This window comes from Pyrus communis, chromosome 5, assembly GCF_041283825.1.
Source record: "Pyrus communis isolate YQ-2024b chromosome 5, ASM4128382v1, whole genome shotgun sequence".
Lineage (NCBI taxonomy): Eukaryota > Viridiplantae > Streptophyta > Magnoliopsida > Rosales > Rosaceae > Pyrus > Pyrus communis.
This window is the reverse complement of record NC_142569.1, coordinates 34,109,541-34,134,646: the sequence shown is the minus strand read 5'-3', so window position 1 is coordinate 34,134,646 and position 25,106 is coordinate 34,109,541. Positions and strand designations below refer to the sequence as shown.

The 25,106-nt window shown below is 36.0% G+C and overlaps 3 protein-coding genes across 4 annotated transcripts; 1 reads left to right on the top strand and 2 right to left on the bottom strand.

Annotated features, from left to right (window-relative positions):
* Window positions 1-471: 471 nt before the first annotated feature.
* LOC137726620 (putative UDP-glucuronate:xylan alpha-glucuronosyltransferase 3) lies at window positions 472-3,739 on the bottom strand. Its single transcript, XM_068465557.2, has 4 exons — window positions 3,645-3,739; window positions 2,820-3,026; window positions 1,983-2,620; window positions 472-1,661 (listed from the first exon to the last, which is right to left on the bottom strand). The coding sequence occupies exons 1-4, from the start codon at window positions 3,707-3,709 to the stop codon at window positions 631-633; spliced, it is 1,941 nt and encodes a 646-aa protein (XP_068321658.2). The 5' UTR covers window positions 3,710-3,739; the 3' UTR covers window positions 472-630.
* Window positions 3,740-10,838: 7,099 nt separating this feature from the next.
* LOC137726083 (putative UDP-glucuronate:xylan alpha-glucuronosyltransferase 3) lies at window positions 10,839-15,499 on the bottom strand. The gene is made up of 4 exons (XM_068464947.2): window positions 14,688-15,499; window positions 13,912-14,079; window positions 12,970-13,607; window positions 10,839-12,055 (listed from the first exon to the last, which is right to left on the bottom strand). The coding sequence occupies exons 1-4, from the start codon at window positions 14,744-14,746 to the stop codon at window positions 11,025-11,027; spliced, it is 1,896 nt and encodes a 631-aa protein (XP_068321048.2). The 5' UTR covers window positions 14,747-15,499; the 3' UTR covers window positions 10,839-11,024.
* Window positions 15,500-16,723: 1,224 nt separating this feature from the next.
* Window positions 16,724-23,311, top strand: VPS45 (vacuolar protein sorting 45). Of its 2 annotated transcripts, none has more exons than XM_068464319.2 (13): window positions 16,724-16,944; window positions 17,057-17,258; window positions 17,363-17,442; window positions 18,261-18,488; window positions 18,713-18,838; window positions 18,966-19,046; window positions 19,136-19,277; window positions 19,387-19,565; window positions 20,443-20,598; window positions 20,937-21,044; window positions 21,126-21,247; window positions 22,182-22,313; window positions 22,801-23,311. In XM_068464319.2, exons 1-13 carry the CDS (start codon window positions 16,855-16,857, stop codon window positions 22,856-22,858), a joined length of 1,704 nt encoding a protein of 567 aa, XP_068320420.2. In that variant the 5' UTR covers window positions 16,724-16,854; the 3' UTR covers window positions 22,859-23,311. The 2 variants fall into 2 exon arrangements, with proteins under 2 accessions (XP_068320420.2, XP_088551197.1); XM_088695071.1 differs by having other exon boundaries at window positions 16,775-16,944; window positions 18,242-18,488.
* Window positions 23,312-25,106: the final 1,795 nt, after the last annotated feature.

Sequence of the window (25,106 nt, the reverse complement as noted above, 5' to 3'; positions counted from 1 at the left end):
ATTAGGGTTTGTGTTCATCAGAGAAGAGGTCATATTGGCAGTCGTAGGGCACTCAATGTGCATTGGAGAAGGAGGAAGAGGTTCAATCACTGGAGAAGAGGAGTGAGAGGAATTGGCCGCCATGGATGAATACGAAAGAGAACGAAAGTGATCTGTTTGGTAGGTAAGAAAATTTTCCCAAAGGATCAGGAGTCGGAAGACAGAAGACCTCGTGATACCAGATTGAAGAAATGTTCATTCAGTTCTTAATGATTAAGTTACAAAGAGCGTATATAGGAAAGCAAAGAATAACAAACCAAAACATAAAGGGTAAATTACAAAGGTGACTTTCCTAACTAACTTTTGACAGCTGGTCATTACTATTTACTTTGGTAACTTTCTCTTCAACACTAGCTAACATCTAAATACAAATTTTTCAGATGACTACGAATCATTATATCATGGCTTGCAGCCTAAGAAAGCACACGAAAGTGAAGAAAAATCAATGCCACCTTGATGAAAATAGGTATAGGGAAATACGAGTACAGAATTTTACAAGACAGTTGTTGAGCTATACTAAGTAAGGAGATACAATTTTCTTTCTCCCATTTTTATTGATTTATGTCATCGAGTACAAAAGAAGAAAACAGGTCAAGAAAAAGTGGCCGATGAAGTAGTAAGTGCAGGTGGTGAGGGAGTAACAGTAGCGTTATCTGTCCAACTTTTTTCACCCCAGTGCCGTAACATGCTCTTCCAGGAGCAGAAATCCTGGACGCATGTCTTAAGACGCTTGTCTTTTATTTTAATTTTCCAGTGACCATCAGTGTAATTTGCTTTTTCCGCTTGCCTTCGGTCCCACTCTAGTCCTGCCTTTTGCTGTGTCTGAAGCAAACAAAACTTTTGCAAGTTTCCTGGCATAGCATCGTGTACTCTCCACCACGTATTATGTGCAACATCACTCGCAAACTCCTGCATAAAATCGACATTCCAATTGCAGTCATAGTCGCGGAAGCAAAGCCACGGTTTCTTACCAAGGTAATGGAGGACATAGATGATTGGAGGGTCAGCTTGAAAGAGGTGAGTTTTCATTTGCTTTATCTCCGGCTCATCACCTTCCCAGAAATGTTTCAAGAAGTTCATGTGTTTCGGAATCCTGTGCCACCATGTAAATACCTCATTCAGATACCCCTGGTCACCACCGTTGTAGGATACAATTTCGTTGATATGATCCATGAGCAGCTGGAATGTACAATTTGATGGTTCGACGACCATCACACCTGAGTTGAACAAAGTAGCATTGTTTCCCGTGGCTGATATTTCTGGCATTTGAAACAGGAAATCGATATTCCGAAGTATAAGCATGTCGGCATCAATGAAAATGATCTTGTCGTAATCAGTCAACTGCCAAAGACGGAATTTGCTGTAGTTCCATTCGTTGTAAGCTTCTGGTTCAGCTTTTGGGTTCCTGATTCTTTGGATTGTGTGGATCTTCCACCCAGCAGCCTCCAGTCCTCTCCGATGGTACTGAGTGATTGTTTCATCGACCAGTATCACAAGATCACGTGTTGAACCAGCCATACGGATGCTCTGCGCTGCAGCAATGGCTCCACAAACATATACATCTGCAGAGTGTAGGATTGTTGCATATGCTTCTCGGTGGGGTTTTTCCGAGTCAAAATGTTCTGTGTACAAACATGTATTTGATCACTCTCAAGTATAATGCAGTTACGAGAGCTCTGTAGAATTTCAAAGTAACAATGACTTGTATTTATTTTCTCGTGAGATGCATTATTAAATAAGTAATTCATTTCGAATGAACTAAACTCCACATTTTGCAGGATACGGAAACACCAAGTTTCGGAAACTTAAAAGTGAAAACAGAAAGAGTAATGGAAGAGAGGGATACCAAAAGCTTTCATTGCGCAAAAACGACTCAAAAGAAAAATCTAACTTTGAAACAGAATAATTGAAAAAGCAACACAAGACACTGGTTTAACTCTTACCTTTAGCCTTGAGAGGAACTGCAAGCTCACATGATCCTACAGGGAGATGTAGCTTCTCCCTCAACGTAGTAAGTTTCGGTTCATAGAGCCATGCATTCCCTTCACGTCTAACAAGATCTTTGCAAGTGAATAAACTTGGAATGGGGAAGCAGTCAGTCAACAAAAGCACATGCACTGGGTGATATCCTTCCGGTAACGCAGCCAGCCTTGCTGCTTCAAGCTGCAAGTGGAAACGAGCCACGTCTCTTGACCAACTGCCTGACTTGTTGCAGGGAAGCTTGACAGCAACCAGACCAAGCGGTGAACTTTCAGGAATTAGAAGCTTTGGTAGAGAGGGACAAGTAGGAACTTCGGATTCTTGTTCTTCGTCTATCCATTCAGGATAGAGGGATTCCCATGTTATGTTGTTTGGTGCATAGTTGAGATGCAGAACAACCTGCTCAGAATCTGGAAAGAGCTCCTTCCAATTGTCAATTTCATTGTCATTAAAGTTTAATAGGCCAATTCTCCGATAATCATTTTTGTGAGTAAGTTTTCCAACAAAGTCCAAAAGTTCACTCCAGTTTATGTGTAACGATGATATATAACGTAAATCTGCTGGAACGCTCCCCTTCATCCATCGGCATTGAGAAGTTAGGCTGCAGCCAATAAACTTATGTTACAGCTATTAGCACTGGAGAGAGAGATAGAGAGAAAGCAAAGAGGAAAAACAAAACTTTCAAAAGCCTCAACATCAGAAAAGAGACGGAATGTTGAAGCAAGAAAATACCTAATTAAGAGTAAACAAATACCACGAAACAAGAAGTGAAAACAAGGTGATCAGCTCATAGGACGTACTGAGATACAGAGCTGGAGAGGTGATCTGTATTATAAACGGTAGAAGATAGGAGGAGCGTCATAAAAGTCCCGAATACAAGAACGATCAACACCAATTTCAAGGTAAGCTTGCAGTTTAAGGCTCTTTCTTGAGCGTGAAAGTGGAGGGCTTTCTCAATATCTTTAAGAACTTTGTTTCTCTGCGGCCTTCTTTTGTTGGTGTCTTCACTGAAACATAAAAGGGATACGTAAAAGATGAGCGCATTCTAAATGGCAAGTGAAAGAAGTACAAAGAGTGACAAATGTAATGGATAAAAACTAAAGAGAGCAGTAACTAAGGGGTTTGCATGAGAAGCGTGTGTTTTTTATTTCCCCTTAACAAAACTAGCCTTCTCTTCATCTGCAACTATACATTCACATATATGTAACGAAAAAGGCCATCTAGAGTTTGGTAATTAAATCACGAAGCCTATGTCTTCCAAATGTGTTGATATGATTGTCGCCAGCAAAACATATGAACATGTGTGGATACAAAACCGACTTCGTTCTTGCGAAGAGAATTCCGTACATGCTTAGTATGGAGCTAAAAGAATCAACAACCCAATCAAAATGAAGTCAAGCTACACTAAATCACTAAGAAATGAAAATTTAAAATGTAGATAGAGAGAGAGAGAGAGAGAGAGAGAGAGAGAGAGAGAGAGAGAGAGTGTGACTGAGGTGTGAAGAAAGGCGGTGTCTGGTTTCACCAATCAAAATGAAGTCAAGCTACACTAAATCACTAAGAAATGAAAATTTAAAATGTAGAGAGAGAGAGAGAGAGAGAGAGAGAGAGAGAGAGAGACTGACTGAGGTGGTGAAGAAAGGCGGTGTCTGGTTTCAGTGGGAGTTGTAGTAGGGGAGGGGCCTCTCATCTTTTCTGCTGATTCAACTGAAGCATTTCCTCATTTGATATATACACACACCTCTCTCTTATATATAGGAAACTTCATTTTATGTGGGACATATGCTAGTAGTAATAACAACAACTACAACAACAACATACTTTCTCATTGACCATAAAAAGGTTATTCGCTCCCATTGAAATAAAAAATACAAAGTTATTCATCCCCTTCGTCAGTACATAAAAATAACATTACGTGCACGTGACAATATTTTTGTTGCACACAATATTCTTCGTTTATGATTCTTATTTCTTGATGTTGTTTTTGAGATTTTGTTTATTAGGAAACTTCATTTTAATCATTGGTAACGATGACTTTTAGACTAAAATCATGAGTAAGATCAAAATCTAATTTTAGTCCCTTGATACATCAAAATCTAATTTTAGTCCCCTGATACATTAATCACCTCATTTATTAATTATATTTTTTATGTTTTAATTATTTTCTTGTTTCTTCCTAATTTTAATGTATTAATTTTGTTTCATTATAATTATAATTTTCATTTCATTCATCGTAATATATTTTGTTGTAAACATTTAGATAAGCTAATTTTTATTTTACAATATATTTCGATATACTTTGTCTTCTTCATTTAGGTGCATTAAATTCATTATAATACATTTTGGTGCATACATTTATGTACACACATTTCAGTACATACATTAAAATACAAACATTTAGGTACATTAATTCAATATAATACATTTCGGTACATTAGTTTAATATAATACATTTCGGTACACACATTTAGGTACATTAGTTTAATATAATACATTTTGGTGCATACATTTAGGTACATACATTTGGGTGCTAGGGATGACAACGGTTCGGTTTGAGGACGGAAATGCTATATTCATTTCCATAACCACAAAAATTAACCATATCCATAAAAGCAAATTAACCATCGGGGATTATCCATAACCATATCCACCCGGTAACGGATTTTCAATCGGTTATCGGTTATATCCATCTTCGTCAAAAAACAAAAAAAAAAAAAAAATAATAATTATATTTATCTAATTGACGCATTATAAATTTTAGTAGATACTAATTCCGTCATTAAGTAGCAACATCCAATTACAAAAAACTAACAATATATTTGAAGTTGTTCATGATAACATGCACCAATTTCTTGACAGTGGGACTCTTGAAGAGAGATGAATCTGATAAACTTGTAATATTTGATAATTGATATATAAAATGATTCAATGAATTAATTTGGTTGAGTATAACAATAAGACTACTGAATTGATGAGGTTGTTGGTATGCCCCATGCATGATGTTTGGTGCATAATAAAGATAGTATAGGGTTTGATGCATGCATAATGAATTAGTATGGGAGGGTTCGGTAAATTGAATAAAATTATATTATATATCATATATATATATATATATATATATATATATATATATATATTCGGGTCGGATTCGGAGACGGATACGGATTGAGAACCCCTATAACCATATCCAAAACCATAACCAAATAAAGTTCAAGGTTTTTCCCCATATCCATACCATACCCAAATTTTCATATCCAAATCCAATCCATTTGGACGGTTATCCACGGTTATCGGGTTTAAAGGTTAGAATTATCATCCCTATTGGGTACTAACATTTAAATACATTAATTCAATATAATACATTTCGATACTAATATTTAGGTAGAATTAATTGAGTTTTTCAAGTTTGAATAATGTTAAATAAAATTAATATATTAAAAAAACTTTTGTTTGGTCAAAAAATGTATTAAAATGTGTATATTAATAAATTTAAATAATGGGAGACATTGAATAAAATACACATTAATTATTTTGAATTAAAGCCACATCAAAGAACTATAATCAATATGTAATCTAACACCATGTTTATTTTAAATTTCAATCTTCTTCAAGGATTAAAGTTAGAAAACCCCTTTTTATATAAAAGAAACAATGGAATTCAAAACACAGTCACAGCAAACAGATTTGAAGTCTTTATAAGAGTCGTGTTGTGTGATGGAATTCAAAACACAGTCGCAGCAAACCATAGAAAGCCATCTTTTGTCAAGGTTTAGAAGCTCTGCTACCTTTTTCCAGTATTGTAGTATCGAATCCCTTTAGTAAACCTGTTTTATATTTCATTCTCCAAACATTACAACCCTTGTAAAACACAAAGAGAAGTGGTCGCAAGAAGATGAATATTGCCTAACAAGGTTATAATCTTGCCCAAGTCTCTTTTGTTTTTGCTTACATAGAGTAGATATGTTGTTTAATGCATCTTCCATTGTGTTTTTGATTCATTTTCAACTGCTTTTCGTTCAAAGTTTCATCTATGATTAATATGGCTAAACTAATTAACCTTGCTTCTTTAGTATTAATTGTAATCAAAGAAATGGTTGGAAGGGTCCTGAACTCGCTTTATCTGGACATACAATATTATGAGTAAAAGTCCTTGTTTACAAGACAAGAAAAAAACCTTATACGGACTTAACCCATCTGTAATAATCCAATAAGATCAAAAAGTCTAAGTAACTTGTGGCTTAAGTAATCAACCCAGATAATAAAAAATAAAAAAAAAATAAAAAAAAAAAGAACAATCTGTTATACAAAGATAACATTAGTACGCTTAGATCTATAATAGTTTTGATTGTGAACCTCAAGGCCTAACAAAAACCCAACAAAGGCACCATTCAAACTAATAGCAAACTCATATTGCAGCACACCAAGTAGCAACCCTTGCCTGACAAGCAAGACCCCGGAAAGCTGTGCGAAGGACAGATCCAACCCGAACAAAAGTCATTATAAGAGCCGTATTATGTGATGGAATGGAGTGAGTTTGGTTGGCTGAGTCACTAAGACATAAACGAGGTTAGGAGGCGGTTGGTCAATTCGTGGAACTTGGCTTTGGCTTTGCCTTGTGGGTTAGGTCATCCTATTCTTGTTTTTGGTACACCTATTTGGTCTTATTCATTTCTTAATATTGAGAAGACTAAGAGGTTGTAGTCAAACTCAGATTTGAGAGGATTTTAAAAGACTTTAAAATCATAGTGTAGTCAATTAAAAGATTTTAAAGAATTTTAGAATCTATTCAAATCTAGGTGTAGTCAATTAAAAGATTTTAAAGGATTTTAAAATCTATTCAAATCTAAGTGTATTAAAAAAAATTAAGATTTTTGAGGATTTCAATAAGTTGTGGATTTTGTGGGATTTGAGAGCTATAATCAAGACTAAAAGAATCCAACCTCACCCCTTAAGATTTCAAATCCTTCCACCACAATTCACGACAATCCATTCAAATTCTTTAAAATTCATATGAATTTTGTATGAGTCTTTAATCCTCTTAAATCCTATAATATCTATCATTTTTAAAATCTTTTAAAATCTTAGTTTGACTACATCCCTCTAAATTTGTAAACAAAATTGTGTAACTAGATAACTTGTAATTTGATGATTAGATTATTACTTACATATTGATAAACATGTTCATTTCTATTAGCATTTAATCTACATCACCCTTTTTCATCAGTGCCAAAGTTTCTACGCTAAGTTTTTCTTTTGTTTTGGCCCTCTCTCTCTCTCTCCCTATCTTTACGCAATAATGATTAATGATGAAGAAGACTAGGCTCAAATATAAAGCAAACCTACTCTCCTAAAGCAGTGAACAACAATTCTTATCTCATTTTTATAAGGGGTTTTTTGAAATGGATCCAAAATAATTAAAAATTGGATCTATTTTAAAAGTTAAAAGTTACTAAAAATTAAACCTATTTTAAATTTTTCCTTTTTATTTATAATAACAATAATAATGGGTATAATAATTTTTCTTTTTTACTTCTTAATTTGATTATTATTATAAGTGAATTTAAATTACATTATTATTAGTTTATTGTAATACTTAACCTATTCCTTCATTTTTTAATTTAGATAATAACACTGGGTAAAGAAAAAAATAGACTTTTGCTTGAATTACAAAAGTAAAGTAACCTAGAAAATTGATAGGGACGACAGGCTTGAAAAGTAATATTAAAAAAACTTAACGCCATATAAACAACGACACGTGGTTTCTGTTTGGTCAGAGGACAAACAAGAAGATTTTCTTTTGTAATTTTGCTCAAGACCCAATCGAAGGGAAGATCCTTGTGAATACTATTATTGTTTTTTATTTTTTATTTTTATTTTTTTTCAAAACGACAATATTATCTAGATTAAAAGTATGAGAAAACAAGATAAACTTCATAATTAATTAGTAATAATGTTGTTCAAATTCGTCTTTTAGTGAGAATCAAAAACCTCTCACTTACATTAAAGACGAAACTCTTAGTACTATTATACCGTAGTACTAAGTGGCAGCAAAACTCTAATTATAAAATGTATTACACATAGTAGGATTCTCTCATCTCCTATTCTCATCTCCTTCCCTCCCCTTCTCTCACATATTATTTTTTGTCTTATTATCTCTATAAAAAATCAATATAAAATGTTAACGTAGTTTAACCGTGACCGTTCAAATAAAAAAGAAGATAATTCTCCTCTATATTACACACATGGATGCAAATAACTTGTTTAAAATAGTGTGCTTTTCTAGTACACTTTAAATCGCTTAAAATCGAAACGATTAGATTGGGTAGAATCTCACTCAATTCAAAAAACAATTATAAAACATAATGTTAGACATGCTGCTAATATAGACAGCTAATTCGTGTCAAATGGTGTACCAATTAGCTACTCATTCCCAATTTTGGTTCTTTTTTTTTTTTTTGGTCGAATTCCTAATTTTGGTTAATGTCAATCTTTTTTATTAGCATTGACCGTGTTCCGAGACTTATCAAATTTAGAAAGGCTAATGCTAATTTGAACTTAATATTATTAGACTATTAATTACTACGTTGTGACTCAGTGGTTGGGGACGATTTTTAGGTTCGTATTTCACACGACACATCTTGACTTCAATTCCTGATATTAGTGGATAGAAGAATGGGAAATCCTTTTGAATAACCTGTTATAATAGGAAAGCCTTATATCTTGAAATTAATTCATCAAGTTGATAAATACATGGACGTTCCAGTGGACATTATGCACTTGTTACATAGCAACCCCTTAGAGGAAGGGCCAATCAATCGGCACAACGGCTAGGAGAATGGAAGTTTGGGTTCTAGAGGGATTTGGTGTTGCTCATATTTTACAAAAGATGCTTACTTATAAATTTGATCATATTAGAGCTCGCCAAGAAGTAATTGGTACTACAATTATTGGAGGAACAATACCTAAACCCGATAATGCTCCAGAATCCTTTCAATTGCTCGTTCGAGAACTACAAATCTTGGCTCTGGAATTGAACCATTTCCTTGTATCTAAAAACAACTTCTAGATTAATAGGAAGGAAGCTTGATCAAAATGAAATGAATCAAAAAATTTCTTCTATGATTGACCGATATAAACTTCAACAACTTCAAATTGGATTAGTTTCTCCCCACCAAATAAGTGATTGGCCAAAATAGCCCTACCTATTGGAGTAATAGCTAGAGAGGTGCCAAAACCTACACGATGGTGGCAGGAGAGACTAAAATGCATCTGTGAGTCTTCTCGGCCCTAAAAAGGGTAGACTGCTGCGGCGACCCTTTTTAAAGGAAAGAAAAATATTATTAGACTATTTAAGACCTCAGTAACTAAGGGCTGGTTAAAGACTTTCAATGTAACCGAAATACCGGATGGTACTCCACATATTACTATACAAGTAGAGGCAAGTTTTTTTTTTTTTTTTTTTTTCTTCTCTTTTCAAGTATCACCGCACTTGTATAATGCATATAACATATGTGCTTGTATTCCGGCACGTTGAGAAATCTCTCCTTAAAATGAGTGTTTCCAAAAATAAAAAACAAAGGTGATAGTGATGTGATACACTTAACACTCAATTATGTTTATAAGCTTTCTTTGGTATAGGGTTTATTTATGTTAACTAGTAGTGGGATTAGATGACTTGAACCTAACCACTCTCACCCATTCTTGGTAATGACCTGTGTTTGGTATATGTTTTATGTTAACTAAATAATGACATCTCAACCAAAACAAGCAAGCATTGTCCTTTATTTTCATTTATATCAATTATTTAGTGTAGTAGGTGATCCATATATGATTGTGGTCAAGAAAGTTATGAAATGTTCAAAAAAACAAGTTTTAAAAACCATATGATTTTCAAGAATGAATTATGGCAAACTTTTCATTCATCAACAACTCCCTTCAAACAGAGAAATATTTTTGGGTAGGTCAAAACACACCCATCATATGGAGAAATTCTTAGGTTAAATTCAGGGGCAGAGCTAGGATTTGAAGCTTTTGAAGTTTTCCTATGAGTCGGACGATACCACATTATTTTCAATGTTAAAGAGTCTATGATATATAGACCTAATGATTTTTTTATATATACAAGCGATATGGAGGGAGAGGAGGTTTCGAACTTAGAATCTTGAGGGCAAAAGAGAATGTTCTTAACCAATTGGACTACAACACCGTTGAATGAAGAGATAATTGGAGGATGGTCCTTGAACTTTAGTCCTATTGGAGCTTTGGTCCCTGAACTAAAAATTCGTGAGTTTTAGTCCCTGAACGTGTTATAATGTAGAGCAATAGTCATTTTGACTAACTCCGTTAAAACTTCCATCTATTTTTTGTCCCTTCTAAACCCTTTATTTTGGATGAAACTTCTTACGAAGTTAGCCAAAAAGATTATTACTCCACATTAAAACAGGGACCAACCGTCACTGATTTTTAGGTTTGGAACCAATGTTTTAATTGGACCAAAGTTCAAGGACCATTGCTCCAATTTTCTCTTGCAGCTATTGAATCGTCTATTTCCTAGTCTAGCAACACCAATAAAATGGCAGTTTGTATTAGGTTTTGTAAAAATCAGATATGATAATGGTGGAAATACTTCACCCCAGAATCCAGGAACAGTAAGACCAAGTAAAAGCAACCAAATCTACCTGGATATCCAGACGCAAAAAAAAAGACACCAGCCAACATAAAAAATGCCACTTTTGAGGGGGACTAGAAATCAAGACATCATGGCATGCAGCCTCAAAAAGAATAAAAAAAACATTAAAAATACACAAATCTATGCAACCTTGATGCGAAAATGGGTGTATGATGTATTAGGAATAATGACTATAAAATGAATTACAAGGAAGTTGTTGAACTAGATGCTAACTGAATTTTAAGGAGATAAACTTTTCTTTCGCGCATTTGTAAGCATGCACCATGTTTTGATTTGTGTCCTCGGTATGAAGTATGAAAATGTGACGCGAAACAAGTCACGAAGAAGAGACGGATGCAGTTGTATGTGCAGGTGGTGACAGAGTAGCAGTAGCATTATCGGTCCAATTCTTTTCACCCCAGTGCCATAACATGCTCTCCCAGAAGCAGAAATCCTCGAAGCATGTTTTTAAACGCTTGTCTTTTATCTTAATTTTCCAGTGACCATCACTGTAATTTGCTTTTTCAGCTTGTCTCCGATCCCACTCCAGTGCCGCCTTCTGCTTGGACCGAAGCAAACAGAACTTTTGCAAGTTTTGCGGCATAGCATCATGCACTTTCCACCACCTTCTATGTGCGACATTACTGGCAAACTCCTGCAGAAAGTCCACATTCCAATTGCAGTCATAGTCACGGAAGCAAAGCCATGGTTTATTTCCCAGGTAATGGAGGACGTAGAGGATTGGAGGTTCAGCTGCAAAGAGGTGAGTTTTCCTCTCCTTTTTCTCTGGCTCATCACCTTCCCAGAAATGTTTCAAGAAGTTCATATGTTTTGGAATCCTGTGCCACCATGTAAATACCTCATTCAAATAACCCTGGTCTCCACCATTGTAGGAGACGATTTCATCTATATGATCCATGAGCAGCTGGAATGTACAATTTGATGGTTCGATAACCATCACACCGGAGTTGAACAGAGTAGCATTATTTCCCGTCGCTGATATTTCTGGCATCTCAAACAGGAAGTCAATGTTCCTAAGTATAAGCATGTCAGCATCAATGAAAATGATCTTGTCATAATCAGTTAACTGCCAAAGACGGAATTTGCTGTAGTTCCATTCATTGTATGCTTCTGGTTCAGCTTTAGGGTTCCTGATTCTTTGGATCGTGTGAACCTTCCACCCAGCAGCTGCCAATCCTCCACGATGATACTCACTGATTGTTTCATCAACAAGTATTACAAGATCTCGCGTTGAACCAGACATACGGATACTCTGAGCTGCAGCAATGGCTCCACAAACATATACATGGGCAGAATGTATGATTGTTGCATATGCTTCTCGGTGGGCTCTTTCTGAGTAAAAGCTTTCTGCGTGCAATTATTTAGTTCATCAGTTAAATATCAAAAGTACCCATGCCTTATAGTAGTTTTCTTAAAGGATGCAACCAAAGTCACTGAACCTACCACATATGAGTTACAAATGGAGTTTAGATTTAACAATTAAGAGTAAAAATATAAAAAGATATTCACAAATTTCTTCAACAACTAACGTTAAGGCTAGCAGGTGGTCAGCATTAACATCAATCACTGATGTAGCAGATCTCCTAAGTACATGATACATAAGGTGGTATACACATTCATACATATATACAGGGTTTTCAGTTGCATGACAATTTTGAGCATCATAAATCATGAGCAATTTGATCACTTTGACCACAGGATGAACCAGACGCTAAAATCAGTGGCACTGAAGGATGTCAAGCATTTGCATCATGCATGTACATCTGGATGGACCAGGTGTACTTGACCCGAAAAAAAGTTTGACTAATAAAACTCAAAAAAATCTAAACCATTGTTATCGTGATATCTGCCCTGGTCTGGTGGAACTATATGAATACACTACTTGTTTCAAGAGTGCATGTTCATTTGGTGTGGGGATGACCACTACCTATCTAATTCATAATTTACATAAGCGATATTGTCTCCTTGGTGTGGGTCACTAGACTCACTACTTACACCTCAAATTAAGCTCCACAGAAACAACTCAAGTTTTTTTAAAACGACTACCAATTGAATTCTACAATGCCCAGCTATAACATACAAAAATGTAAATATCATTTATTGAGTGAACTGAACTCTGCATTATAAAGGATTCCAAGACAGTGAAATTTGAACAATAAAAGGAAAACAGAAAGAAAGAGTAAATAAAGAGAGGCAGACTAGCAGCTTTCAGTGCACAAAAACAAATTTTCATTGAAAAAAGACACTAGTTTAAATCTGACCTTTAGCCGTGAGAGGAACTGACAGTTCACATGACCCTACAGGGAGCTGCAGTTTATCTCTCAATGTGTTCAGTTTTGGTTCATAAAGCCAAACATTCCCTTCCCGTCTGACTAGCTCTTTGCAAGTGAACAAATTTGGGATTGGAAAGCAGTCCGTCACCAAAAGCACATGCACTGGGTGATACCCTTTGGAAGCTGCAGCCAGCCTTGCTGCTTCAAGCTGCAAGTGCAACCGAGCCACATCTCTTGACCAGCTGTCTGACTTGTTGCAGGGAAGCTTGACAGCAATCAGATCAAGCCGAGGTTTGCCAGGAATTTGAAGTTTTGGTAGAGAGGGACAAGTAGGAACTTCAAAGTCTTCCTCTTCATCTATCCATTCAGGGTACAGGGTTTCCCATGTTATGTTTTTTGACGCATGGTTGAGGCGTAGGACAACATGCTCACAATCTGGCAACAGCTCCTTCCAATGGTCAATCTCATTGTCATTAAAGTTTAACAGGCCAATTCCCTGATAATCCTTTTTGTCCGTCAGATTTTCAATAGCATCAGAAATTTCATCCCAGTTAGTTTCTACAGATGATACATAACGTATATCTTGAGCAACACTCTTTTTGGTCAACCTTTCATCAGAATTTGGGCTGCAGGCAATAAACTTTTGTTACAAAAAATCTCGACGGCAGAGAGAGCAAAGCAAAAAAAAAAAAAACAAAAAAACAAAACAAAACAAAAAAAGACCAATTCCCATTTGCCTGAAAACTGAAAATACGACTTTTCCAATTCCAAACAAAGAGGGATGCGCTGACAACATATTTTCCCAGGTGGGGAAAATTATTCGAAAACCGAACGCCAAAGAACTTTCCATTTAAGCAAGAAAGTAACAAAGAGTAAACTAATAACATAACTAATAAGTAAAAGCAAGGTAATCAGCCAATAGGGACTTACTTAGATACGGAACGGGATTGATGATCTGAATGATGAACACCAGGAGAGAAGAAGAGTGTGAGAAAAGTCCCCAGTATGATAACAGCCAACACAAGCTTCAAAGTGGGCTTCAAGTTCCTATCTTTAAAATCCTTGTTCCTCTGGGGCCTTCTTCTGTTACAGTCTTCACTGAAAAAAAAAAAAAAAAAAAGGGATTGGCAACTACATACATGAGCACATGTGTGAATGGCAAGTTAAAAAAAGTGCAAAGGGCAATAAACGGAATGCATAACAACTAGATCGAGCAGTAAATAAGCGAACGCCATTGGAAACAAGTTCCACCCAGCAATACAATCGATTGTTAGGCAATCAAATCGATCGTTGGGAATGCACTGCTCACTGATATGTTAAAACAGCACATGTATAAATAATGAATGTTCTACAGCCCCATTAAAATCCGATAGCGAAACCGCTTGCACGATGCCCATTGACCAAGAATACGCCGTACAATTCAGAAATGTTGCTAATGATGTTGCCAAACCCTTTTCAAACAGTTGAGTAAAGTGTAGCCTAATCATTACCATAACTCGTCAATTAATCAAGACACGTTCAAATTCTCACCAGAATAATAATTGGTTCGGGACCCGCTGTTCATCAAAATAAACGAATCATGACCCAAAATTTGAGAAATTCAAGTGAGGGCTTTCTTACATGCTTATTTTTCCGAGTGTGAAAACTAAGAATCAAACACCGTCGGCAAAACGAATGCAAATCACAGTAAAGAGAGAGAGAGAGACCTGGCAGAAGCAGAAAGGCGGTGTCGGTGCTCAATGGGAGTTGGGGAGGAAGCTCTCATGGTTGCTGATTCAGAAGAACAAACATGGATGGGAGTCTCTCTATGCTGTTGCTCAAAAGGATCAACACACCAAACAATTGGGACTATTCTCCTACAAAAATTTAAAAACTGCAAAGACACAAATTCCAGGAAAATGATTCCAATTTGTTGGGAAGAAAAAGTCGTTGGGAATCTATGATCTGTGAGTGACCAAGGAAGGAAAGTAAAGAAGAAGACAGGTGAAAGCAGTTGCAGTGTAATAAAACGGGGAGTCAGAAAACAAGTTAATAGAATATGAATTTTCTTGTTTTTTATTTTGGGTCAAATATCATATACACATTACATGTCAGTCATGCCAGAACCATTCGTAGAAGGTCTTCCATTCATTCATCCCTTGATTATTTCTCAACTGCTTCACCCATTTTTGTTAATAATTAACACAAAAGCAACTTCTCACTTACTTTTAAAAGTTGCTTCTACAGAAAGCAGAATGGAGTTTTTTTCTAATGCAGTTAGATTCTATTCTTTCTTTTTCTATTTGAGTCATCGTAATTAAGTTACGTTAAAAATGTTATATTAATGTTTTTATAAAAAGAGAAAGTCAAAGTAAAAAGTGTAAGAGGTGACGAGAGAAAAGGAGGAGAATAGAATAGGAAAGAATCTACCCCTTTATTAATTTCTTCAGTATCATCATTAATGTTCAAAAATGAAATTATCATTTTCCTATGTAACTGTATTTTGCACACCTAAGTTATATTCATGTATCTCCAACTTATAAAAATGAGATGATAAAATATGGTAAAATCTATATCAAAAATTGATTCAGTGTAGAAATAGACGTATTGGTTCACAAAGCAAAAACCACCACATGTACCACCATTACTATCGGCCGCACAACACCCTCGCCAGCAACACCCCCACCACCAAGCTCTCACAATCACCACCGTTGTCATCATTGCCTCAACAACCATCCTACCACCACCATTACCGTTTCCACATGCACCACCACCACTTGCAACCTCCACCCGCAACACCACCATCTCCACCACTATTGTTACCTCTACACCCACCACCACACCCCTACCCTCCCCTGCCATTACCACCATCACTTCATCAATGAGCACCGTGACCATCTTCACCATCACCATTTCCATTACAACCACCACCGACCATCCACTACCCCCATTGAGCATCCAGTACCATTGCGACTACCAACACTAAACTGTTTAATATATTAAACTTTGAGCATCATATTCATTTTAGTTATTATAAACAATTAATATAGTTTTACATCAAGTTAATCAAACATTGTGACACTGCATTTTCCACTCAAAACAATACTAAAATTTTAGTTAACACTTAATTATTTTACTTACCTAATTATTCTCAAAACACAAGAGAAATACTTTACATAAAAAGCCACAAAATAAGTCAATCATAGAAAATTCGTACTCACATAATTTCATATAGTCATTCGGTCTGAATGCTATATGAAGAACATACACTCCAATCGGCAAGATGGTTGTGTTCAATACTCTCCCTCTAATTAAGGTGAGAGTTTATGCAAATTAAGACAATTGGCTTGTGAGATTCCTTCCTTGGTCCGTGATTCCCTAGGATCCATACTAGTATGTTTATACCACGTAATTCAACCTCAACATGAAGGCAAATGGTAAGTTTCGAGGTGGAGGTTTTGCATTTCTGCTTATTACTGTACTAAACAACAAGGTGAAAGCGTCAAAGGCAAAGCCATGGCGTCACTAAATTATCATACAAAAATCTCATTAAGTCATTACGAGAGAATGTTGCTGATCGATGATAATAGGTAGCTTGCAACTATAAAGTAAAGTGGATGTGCTTACTCAGTGGAGCCTAATCATCATTTATGAGAGTTGAATTTTAAACTTTTTACTAACAAAATGAGAAATAACAGGAGATCGTAGATTAAGTAGCTTAGTTAAAGTTGAAAAAGAAAGTAAATGAAGATCAAAACGGCGCGTTTTAGGGACCATTTCTTCACTTGTTCTTCCTTTCCCCTCGGGTCTTTGTAGATCTGTAAATTTCTCTTTTCTTATACACAATTGAACATATTATCATCACAATCATCCGCATCAGATCGTAGCTTGAAAATGGTGCTGGTCACGGCCGTACGGGATTACTTAAACCGGATGTTGCAGGACATCTCCGGCATGAAGGTTCTCATCCTCGATTCCCACACGGTAACAACCCTTTCAACTCTAGAAAACTTTCAAAATTTCACGAATTTCTGGAGCAATTTTGATCGAGTAAATAATGGGTTGTTGTTGTTTTGGGTAATTGAATGTGGCGCAGGTTAGTATAGTGAGCGTGGCGTATTCGCAATCCGAGCTTCTGCAGAAAGAAGTGTTTTTGGTGGAATTGGTTGACTCCATTTCCAAGTCCAGAGAATCCATGTCGCATCTCAAAGCCGTTTACTTTCTTGCACCCACTTCAGAGAACATACAGTTTTTGCGCCGGCACTTGGTTTCTCCTCGATTTGGGGAGTATCACCTCTGTAAGTTTTGATGTTTCTTCATGTTAATTTGGTTTTGGAGTGTGTTTGGAGGATACCCAGATGATATTTGGAGCTCATTTCTCATGCAATACTGGAATTTGCAGTTTTCTCCAACATATTGAAGGATACCCAGATTCATATTTTAGCTGATTCAGATGAGCATGAAGTTGTGCAGCAGCTTCAGGTAATTCATCATTCACTCAAATGCTTTCTTGATCATTTGTTCGGGTTATCTGAAAATTTATGTATGTAGTAATGTAAATTGCTAACTAAATTTGGACTCCAGTTTTATTTGGGATGCCTGCAATTCGAGAAATACATCATAGATTCATTAGTAGTAAGTTTGTGACAGGCAAAAATGTTTGCTTGGTCACTAAGGAAGAAATGTTCTCTTGGTCACTTAGTGACCAAGGAATGCATGTTCACTCACCCTTTGATTTGATATCAAGGGTGGAGAATTCATCAATTTGTTTTTTTATGCCTTAATCTCAACTTAAATGAATGTGATTTTAGTGTTTTAATCTCAACCTTTAATATCAAATCCAAGGTTGGCGACCATGAATCTTTGGTCACTAGGTCGCCAAGAGATTGGGACTCTTGGTCACTTGGTCTCCAAGAGAACGGGACCTTAATCTCCAGCAAGCTTATTATATATTATGGGGAAGCATATTTTTTCTTTTACTCACTTTGTAAGGAAGTTGATGCGAAATATATTGTTTTTATTCAAGTTGGAATCGGTTTTACTTTTCTGTTAAATCCTTGTTTCTTTTGAAGAACTGATGAGATAACCTCAACCGAAAACTAATCATAATAAACCTCGCTCTAATGCACGACTAGACAGATCAAATTTGCAGTGAAGTTTTCATTTTAGAAAAGAAAAAATATAAAATTGTGTAACATAGCCATTCTAATATTAAACTTAACAGCAACAAATTCGTCATGATACTTCAAATATGGGTTTATTTTCTTACTCTTCATATTAGGTTTATCATGGTCTTGCAGGAGTTCTATGCAGACTTCGTTGCAACTGATCCTTACCATTTCACTTTGAATATGCCATCAAATCACATGTATATGCTCCCAGCAGTTGTAGATCATTCAAATTTACAGCGCTTCTGTGATCGAGTAGTTGATGGAATTGCAGCTGTTTTTTTGGCATTAAAACGAAGACCAGTTATTCGTTATCAGAGAACATCTGATATTGCTAAAAGGATTGCGCAGGAAACAGCAGTAAGTATAATCATGTGTTCCAAATAGTTTTGTATGTGGGCTTGTATTGATACTATTTTGAATGTGAACTTTGTTAGGGTTTTGTATTCTCCCGTTTGTCGTTTTCTATAAGCTCAACTTTTTATGCATGTCACATGTCATATAAAGGGGATTTTACAGCCTGGAGACTCTCGCCATGAAAGTTTGCACAGGGAAACTGATATTGTATTTTGGGCATGTAACAGAAGCTGATGTACCAGCAGGAAAGTGGACTTTTTGATTTCAGACGAACAGAAATTTCTCCGTTGTTGCTGGTAATTGATAGGAGGGATGATCCTGTGACCCCGTTGCTGAATCAGTGGACCTATCAGGTAATTGTGTCGTTGTTAACTTTTACAACATGTGTGCAAATGGCTCATGTATGCTTATCTTTTAAACTACATTGGGATAACAAACACCTGAAATATAAATCGAGCTCATTGATTAAACTACTTTCAGGCCATGGTTCATGAATTAATTGGTATTCAAGACAACAAAGTCGACTTAAGAAACATTGGAAAATTTCCAAAGGATCAAGAGGTTGAGTTGTATTTTCTCTCAGTACTGTACATATCTGTGTTTTGTAATTTTCTTGCTAAACAAATATATATCTGTATTGATGCTCATAGGAGGTTGTGCTGTCATCAGAGCAAGATGCTTTTTTCAAAAAGAACATGTATGAGAACTTTGGTGATATTGGGATGAACATCAAGCAGTTGGTTGATGAATTTCAGCAAATTTCAAAAAGTAACCAGAACATTCAGACGATAGGTTCGTAGGATGCGAAACTGAAAATTTGAGATTCTTGACTTGTAGTTACTAACTTTTGCCGCTCAGGGATTAGTCATTGATAACCAAATGTGTATGTTCATTATTGCAGAGGACATGGCCAAGTTTGTTGACAATTACCCTGAGTACAGAAAGATGCATGGAAATGTTTCAAAGCATGTGGCACTGGTAACAGAAATGAGTAAGCTAGTTGAAGAGCGAAAACTTATGGTAGTGTCACAGACAGAACAGGAGTTGGCTTGCAACGGTGGGCAGGTGGCAGCTTTTGAGGTACTAACTAAAACAACATATTTCTCAAATAATTAAATGAAACTGAAACCACTTCGGCTACATTCTCTCTCCCCTTTTTATTCCTCTCTATTATCCCACTACAAGTCTACAATTACATTTTTGTCTCTTTTCTACATATCCTAACTACCTATAAGGGAGGACTTATTATTTTATAATTTTGTTGTTTTAGTAGAACTTTCAAATGTGTTTGTCCCTTTTGTTTTTTACCAAGCTTGTGCTTGCAGGGTGTGTAGAGGGTCTAGTCATATGAGGAGCAACGAACATGTCTATACTTTTTTAACTGCTTATTGGTGATGGTCAAGAGTTTTGAAATTAATGCAATTGAGAGAGAATTTATTATCATTTGCATTTCAAATAGATTTAAGGCTTTTCTTAAGTACAAAAAAGAGAAGGTGCAGTAAGGGCTCAGGTTAAATGTTTTATCACAGGGTTGAAGTTATTTATTAACTTTGATTTCCCTCCAATGAGAGCATCTACCATGGAAAAATGACATGCATACTCCATGACAACTTGTAAACCTTCCACTCATGATTGGATGACCACACATGTTCTCTCTAAATGAAAAGGAACTTGTTCCATGTCTGAAAGGGTGGAGTTCCTTGAAATTAATATACAATTACTTTTTAGCCGGACAAAATAATTAGTGCCATAAAGTTGACACAAGATCTACCACTCTTGTTTTTGTTTGCCTTACTATTCATGTGGCAAGTTATATGAGAATTTGATTTTTAGTTGCTTTGTACCATTACCATATACTTGTTTTGTTATTGACTCTGAGATAACAACTATTTAACCGTCATTGAAATTTGAATTCGAAGTCAGAAACAACAATCTCTTTTTCCTATGTATATTGCAGGCGGTGACAAATCTATTAAACAATGAAAGTGTATCTGACATTGACCGCTTACGTCTTGTCATGCTGTATGCTTTACGCTATGAGAAGGAGAGTCCTGTGCAACTAATGCAGTTATTTAACAAACTGTCATCCAAGTCTCCCAAGTACAAACCTGGGGTAATATAACCAATAGCATCCTGGTTTGGATTCTTTCACCCTCATGTACTTTTTTCCTTCATTTTTCTTTGGGAGGAAGGGGATCACAGATCTGTTTTTAAGTGGGAATTTTCCATTCCTAAAGCCTGACACTTTTGGTATTTCAAAAGATACTTTCATTGAGATAATCAATGGTGGTGATTTGTAATTTTAGTTATGCTTGTCCAGTGTTCTGGAGATTGACCATCTTTTGGAAGCTCAATCTGAGCAGCAATTAGACCCTAAGCTTCTAATATACCTTTATTTTAGCTACTAGAGTAATTTCACGGTTTAATAACTTGTCTATTGTGGAATTACAGCTTGTCCAGTTTCTCTTGAAGCAAGCGGGTGTGGATAAACGAACTGGGGATCTTTATGGAAATCGAGATTTCTTAAACATTGCACGTAACATGGCTCGTGGGCTGAAGGTTTGTTTGGGAAAGTTTATACTCTGTGCATATTGTAGGGTGTGCTTTACAAGCTTATAGATGATATATTATGTGCTGTAGGGGGTTGAGAATGTGTACACACAACACCAGCCTCTTCTCTTCCAAACTATGGAAAGCATTACCAAGGGACGGCTGAGAGATGTGGATTACCCATTTGTGGGAAATCATTTCCAGCAGGGCAGGTTGGTCTCTGAAGTCTTATTCTATTTCATTTTAAAGCAATTTCCCTAGGAAATCACTTTTAAGTTATAATGTAGCTGCAGCTAGGTGATGGTGTTGTTTCATTCATAGCAATTTTTTTTACAAGCTCAAAGCCATCTGCATGTACTTAATTTCATAAGAAATATGATGGGAATGCCAAACTTTTAGCCCATGTTTTAATATATGTACGATGTAGATGTAGATGTACTCAATTGATGCTACCCATATGTCTCCAACCTTTGAATATTATGTGTTTTAGTTTAGAGGATTTTACTAATTTTTGGCATTTCATATCTCCAACATTTAAACCTTGAGGAACGTTGAAATGAAGCTCCTGCGCTCTGAAACCTGTATGCTGTGCATGCCGCCGCCCATTTCTTGGGTGCTTCTTTATACAAACCTAGAGCTTATTGACAGTTCATTATTCAATGCTGAGCTCACTGGTCAGATACATAGAAATCAATGCTTATGGACAAGTTAGGAGGGCATTGACGCCATACTACCTCGACCTGTAGGCAGGATGGCCATCTAAAGGACCTTAAACTTAATCACTGGTTTTCATGAATGCTTCACAGTTCACAATTTTCATAATTTCAGACACCATGTGTAGTGTCCAGGTTTCTTGCTGGTTTTCCCTAGACATCGCAAATGACTTGGATATAAGCCCTTCCTGTTTTTAATTACCAGCTGCTTGGTCATCCTTTTTCCCTTCCTCTCAAGTTGCCTGACCTTGTTTCTCTCTATCCCACTTTATCTTGTCTGATTTTCTATAAGGACCCACAGCCTAGCATAAATCTTTGAAATTTGTGATAGCCTCTTCATCATCTTGTTAAAGTTATAATATGATGGTGTGAGGATAGAAAAATACTGTATTTTGACTCATTGTTTTGAATTATGGCTCCTATCTCTATGCAGGCCTCAAGAAGTGGTCATTTTCATTGTTGGGGGGACAACATACGAGGAGTCTCGTTGTGTAGCTTTACAAAATGCTATGAATACTGGAATTCGTTTTATACTTGGTGGTTCTGTGATTCTCAATTCTAAAAGGTATGTTTCAGGTCATCTTTGCCAAAATACTTGCATTATAAGTGAAAAAGAAGTTTACATTGCTGTACTAGCTGCACCTAATGCTTGGATCTCAAACTCAGTATTTTAGTGGTCCAACTTGATACCACTTCCTTCTTGTGTTGGATGCAAGTTTGAGAGTTTTTGGCATGATAAATATTCTGTTCTTTGGGTTATTTTGGGTTGCACTACTAGTTTGTATTGGTCCAAATCATCTACAATTCTAGAAGTTTTCAAGAACGTGATAAATAAGCATCCACTTACACCTAACCAATTATGGACAATGGGAGATTGTGATGAGTAGATAATTGCTTAAGTGATTTTGGAACAAATATTAATACTTTTTCTTTGGAGGTTTTGAATTATCTGTTGAAATTATTGGAGGGTATTCTAGTTAGTTACTTTAGCTTATGGAAATTGTCTAAAATAAGATGTCCCGCTTCAATTATTCCTTCGCTGGAAAATGCAGGTTCTTGAAGGACTTGGAAGAAGCTCAGAGAATAGCTCGTACTAGCAATGCCATCTGAGTGTTGGTTTCTTGTAAACCTAGCATTTGAATAGCGATGCGGATAAGTGGTTGTGGATGTGTATGGGTGTTTTGTTTTTCACTTGCAGTAATATCAAAAATTGCTACACGTGCTTGGGGGATCATCCGAATCAACCCTCTGTTACTGCGGGACGTCCTCTTGTTTACCATTTTGTCGGAGTTAGAACTGAAGGGAAGACGTATCCCATAAATTTGGAGGCTAAGATCTATAGCAGTTCAGACCCTCCCTCCGAGAAGAACCATTTTTTTCTGCTAACCAAGCCAGATATCCCTAGAGCTTAACTAACATAACATGTACTTCTATGCCTTGGTAAAAACATATCAATACCTATATCTCTCTTTTTCTTTTGTACATATAGCTTGTATTCATGCAAGTACTTGTGATATTGTGAGAAACAAAGTATAGATTTACTGTATTGGCTTCTTGTTGCAAGTTCGGCTTTTGTTGAGACGTTTTTGTTTTTTGATACAACGCTATTCTACTCTTCAAGAGAGATGCACGAGAGAAAATGAGTGTTTTGCCTTCCCATTAGACCCGTTAGGGTTATGTGGACCCCATGATCCAAGAAAGTTTTGGTCATCTACCATTCGATCTTAATTCAATGGTAGATGGTTATTTAACTTTTGTTGTTGTACTGTACGCATCATCGATAGTGAGCGACCACAAATTTCTTGAATTGGATTAAGATTGAAACCATGGTTTAGGAGAATGAGATTATCATCTTACATCATTATAGAACTTAACGAATGAAACATTACATATAGGACCTCAAACGGATGCATAAATACTTGTGTGTAATGTGTATAGCTTCTTCATTGTAGATTATTGGGTTTGTCGCATGTTTGCCCCATGAAGTTTTTGGTTATCCCACTTTGGTCACAACATAAATTTCAACCTCTCACTACAAAGAAGGTGAAAACCTAAGTAACATTGATAAAGTAACTATACAAGTGTAAATTGAGTTCAAATATTCAATAATGCAACATCTTGTAGAGAAAACTTATACGTATCATTGTATAATAGAATCGGAACATCATAATTTCATCAAACTTGTTTCATATAAGTTATTCTCTTATTATAGGCATCAGCCATCAGGTTCAACTTTTGTACCGCCTAAATCAAGTTTTTATCGTCTAGATCAGGTTTGTGTCGCCTAGGCGATATGATGTGGCCTCGCTATTTGTGAAGGTTTCTGTAAGTCTCGATGCTTAAGTTTGTCGCGCCTATCAACTTTTTGTGACAAAGTTGTCCAAATCATCTACAGATCATAGAATTAGTAACCGGAGAGTATGTAAGTAGTAACCATCTTACATCTCTTGTACTTTTTATTTTTCTTTATTTTTCCTTCTTTTTTTTTTAATGAAACAACCTATTCTTCCTGTAAAAAAAATAAAAAATAAAAACCTTCAACTTTTATACTTAGATGACTGCAAGTGTCCGTAGTATTTTATGCATGCATGGGAAGGTGAGAAATGGGAGAGATGACCGTCCGGACTCTGATGCTAGAATTTCAGGAATTCTCAAATCACGTATGTTTATCATACATCATGCGGTCAAAAATTATTGTAAATTTTCTTATTTAAAAGTGAATATAAACAGTATATGATGAAAACTAACTGCATAATGTACGATGAACGAATATGATTGAAAGATCTTAAAAATTCTCACAAAGAGGATCCGGCGAGAATCCTCTCTCCCTGACTTCTGAGTGGCTTATTTTTGGTGGGGGAAAAGACAAACAAGAACTTGACAAGCCGTCGCAGCTTAGATAAGTTTGGAGTATGATTCTCTTCCCTCTTTTTCCCCTCTCCTTCTTTCCTCTCTTATTTGAACAATCACGATTAAGCCACATCAATATCTTATATTAATTTTATATAGAAAGAGAAGAACAAAATAGAAAATGTGAGAGGAAGAAAAAGAAAGGGATGAAAAAAGAAGGGAAGCGAGTCCTAGTCGGATAAGTTTAGCTTTAGCTAGCTTGAGTAGCAGCAGAAGCAGCTCTTGAGCTTTCTCTCTGTCAAATGTATAGCAGCAGCTTTGTAACTGAATTGGCAACTAGGTGTGATTGATTTCTAGATGGCTTTCTCTTTGTAAAAACAACTTCCAATTTATTTGATTTGCTCGATGTCATTTCTGTCTTTTACTGATGATATTTTTAAATATATTAGTCACGAAAAATAACTAAATAAGTGTGGCTTATAGAATAGCATGATGAGAAATATTAAAA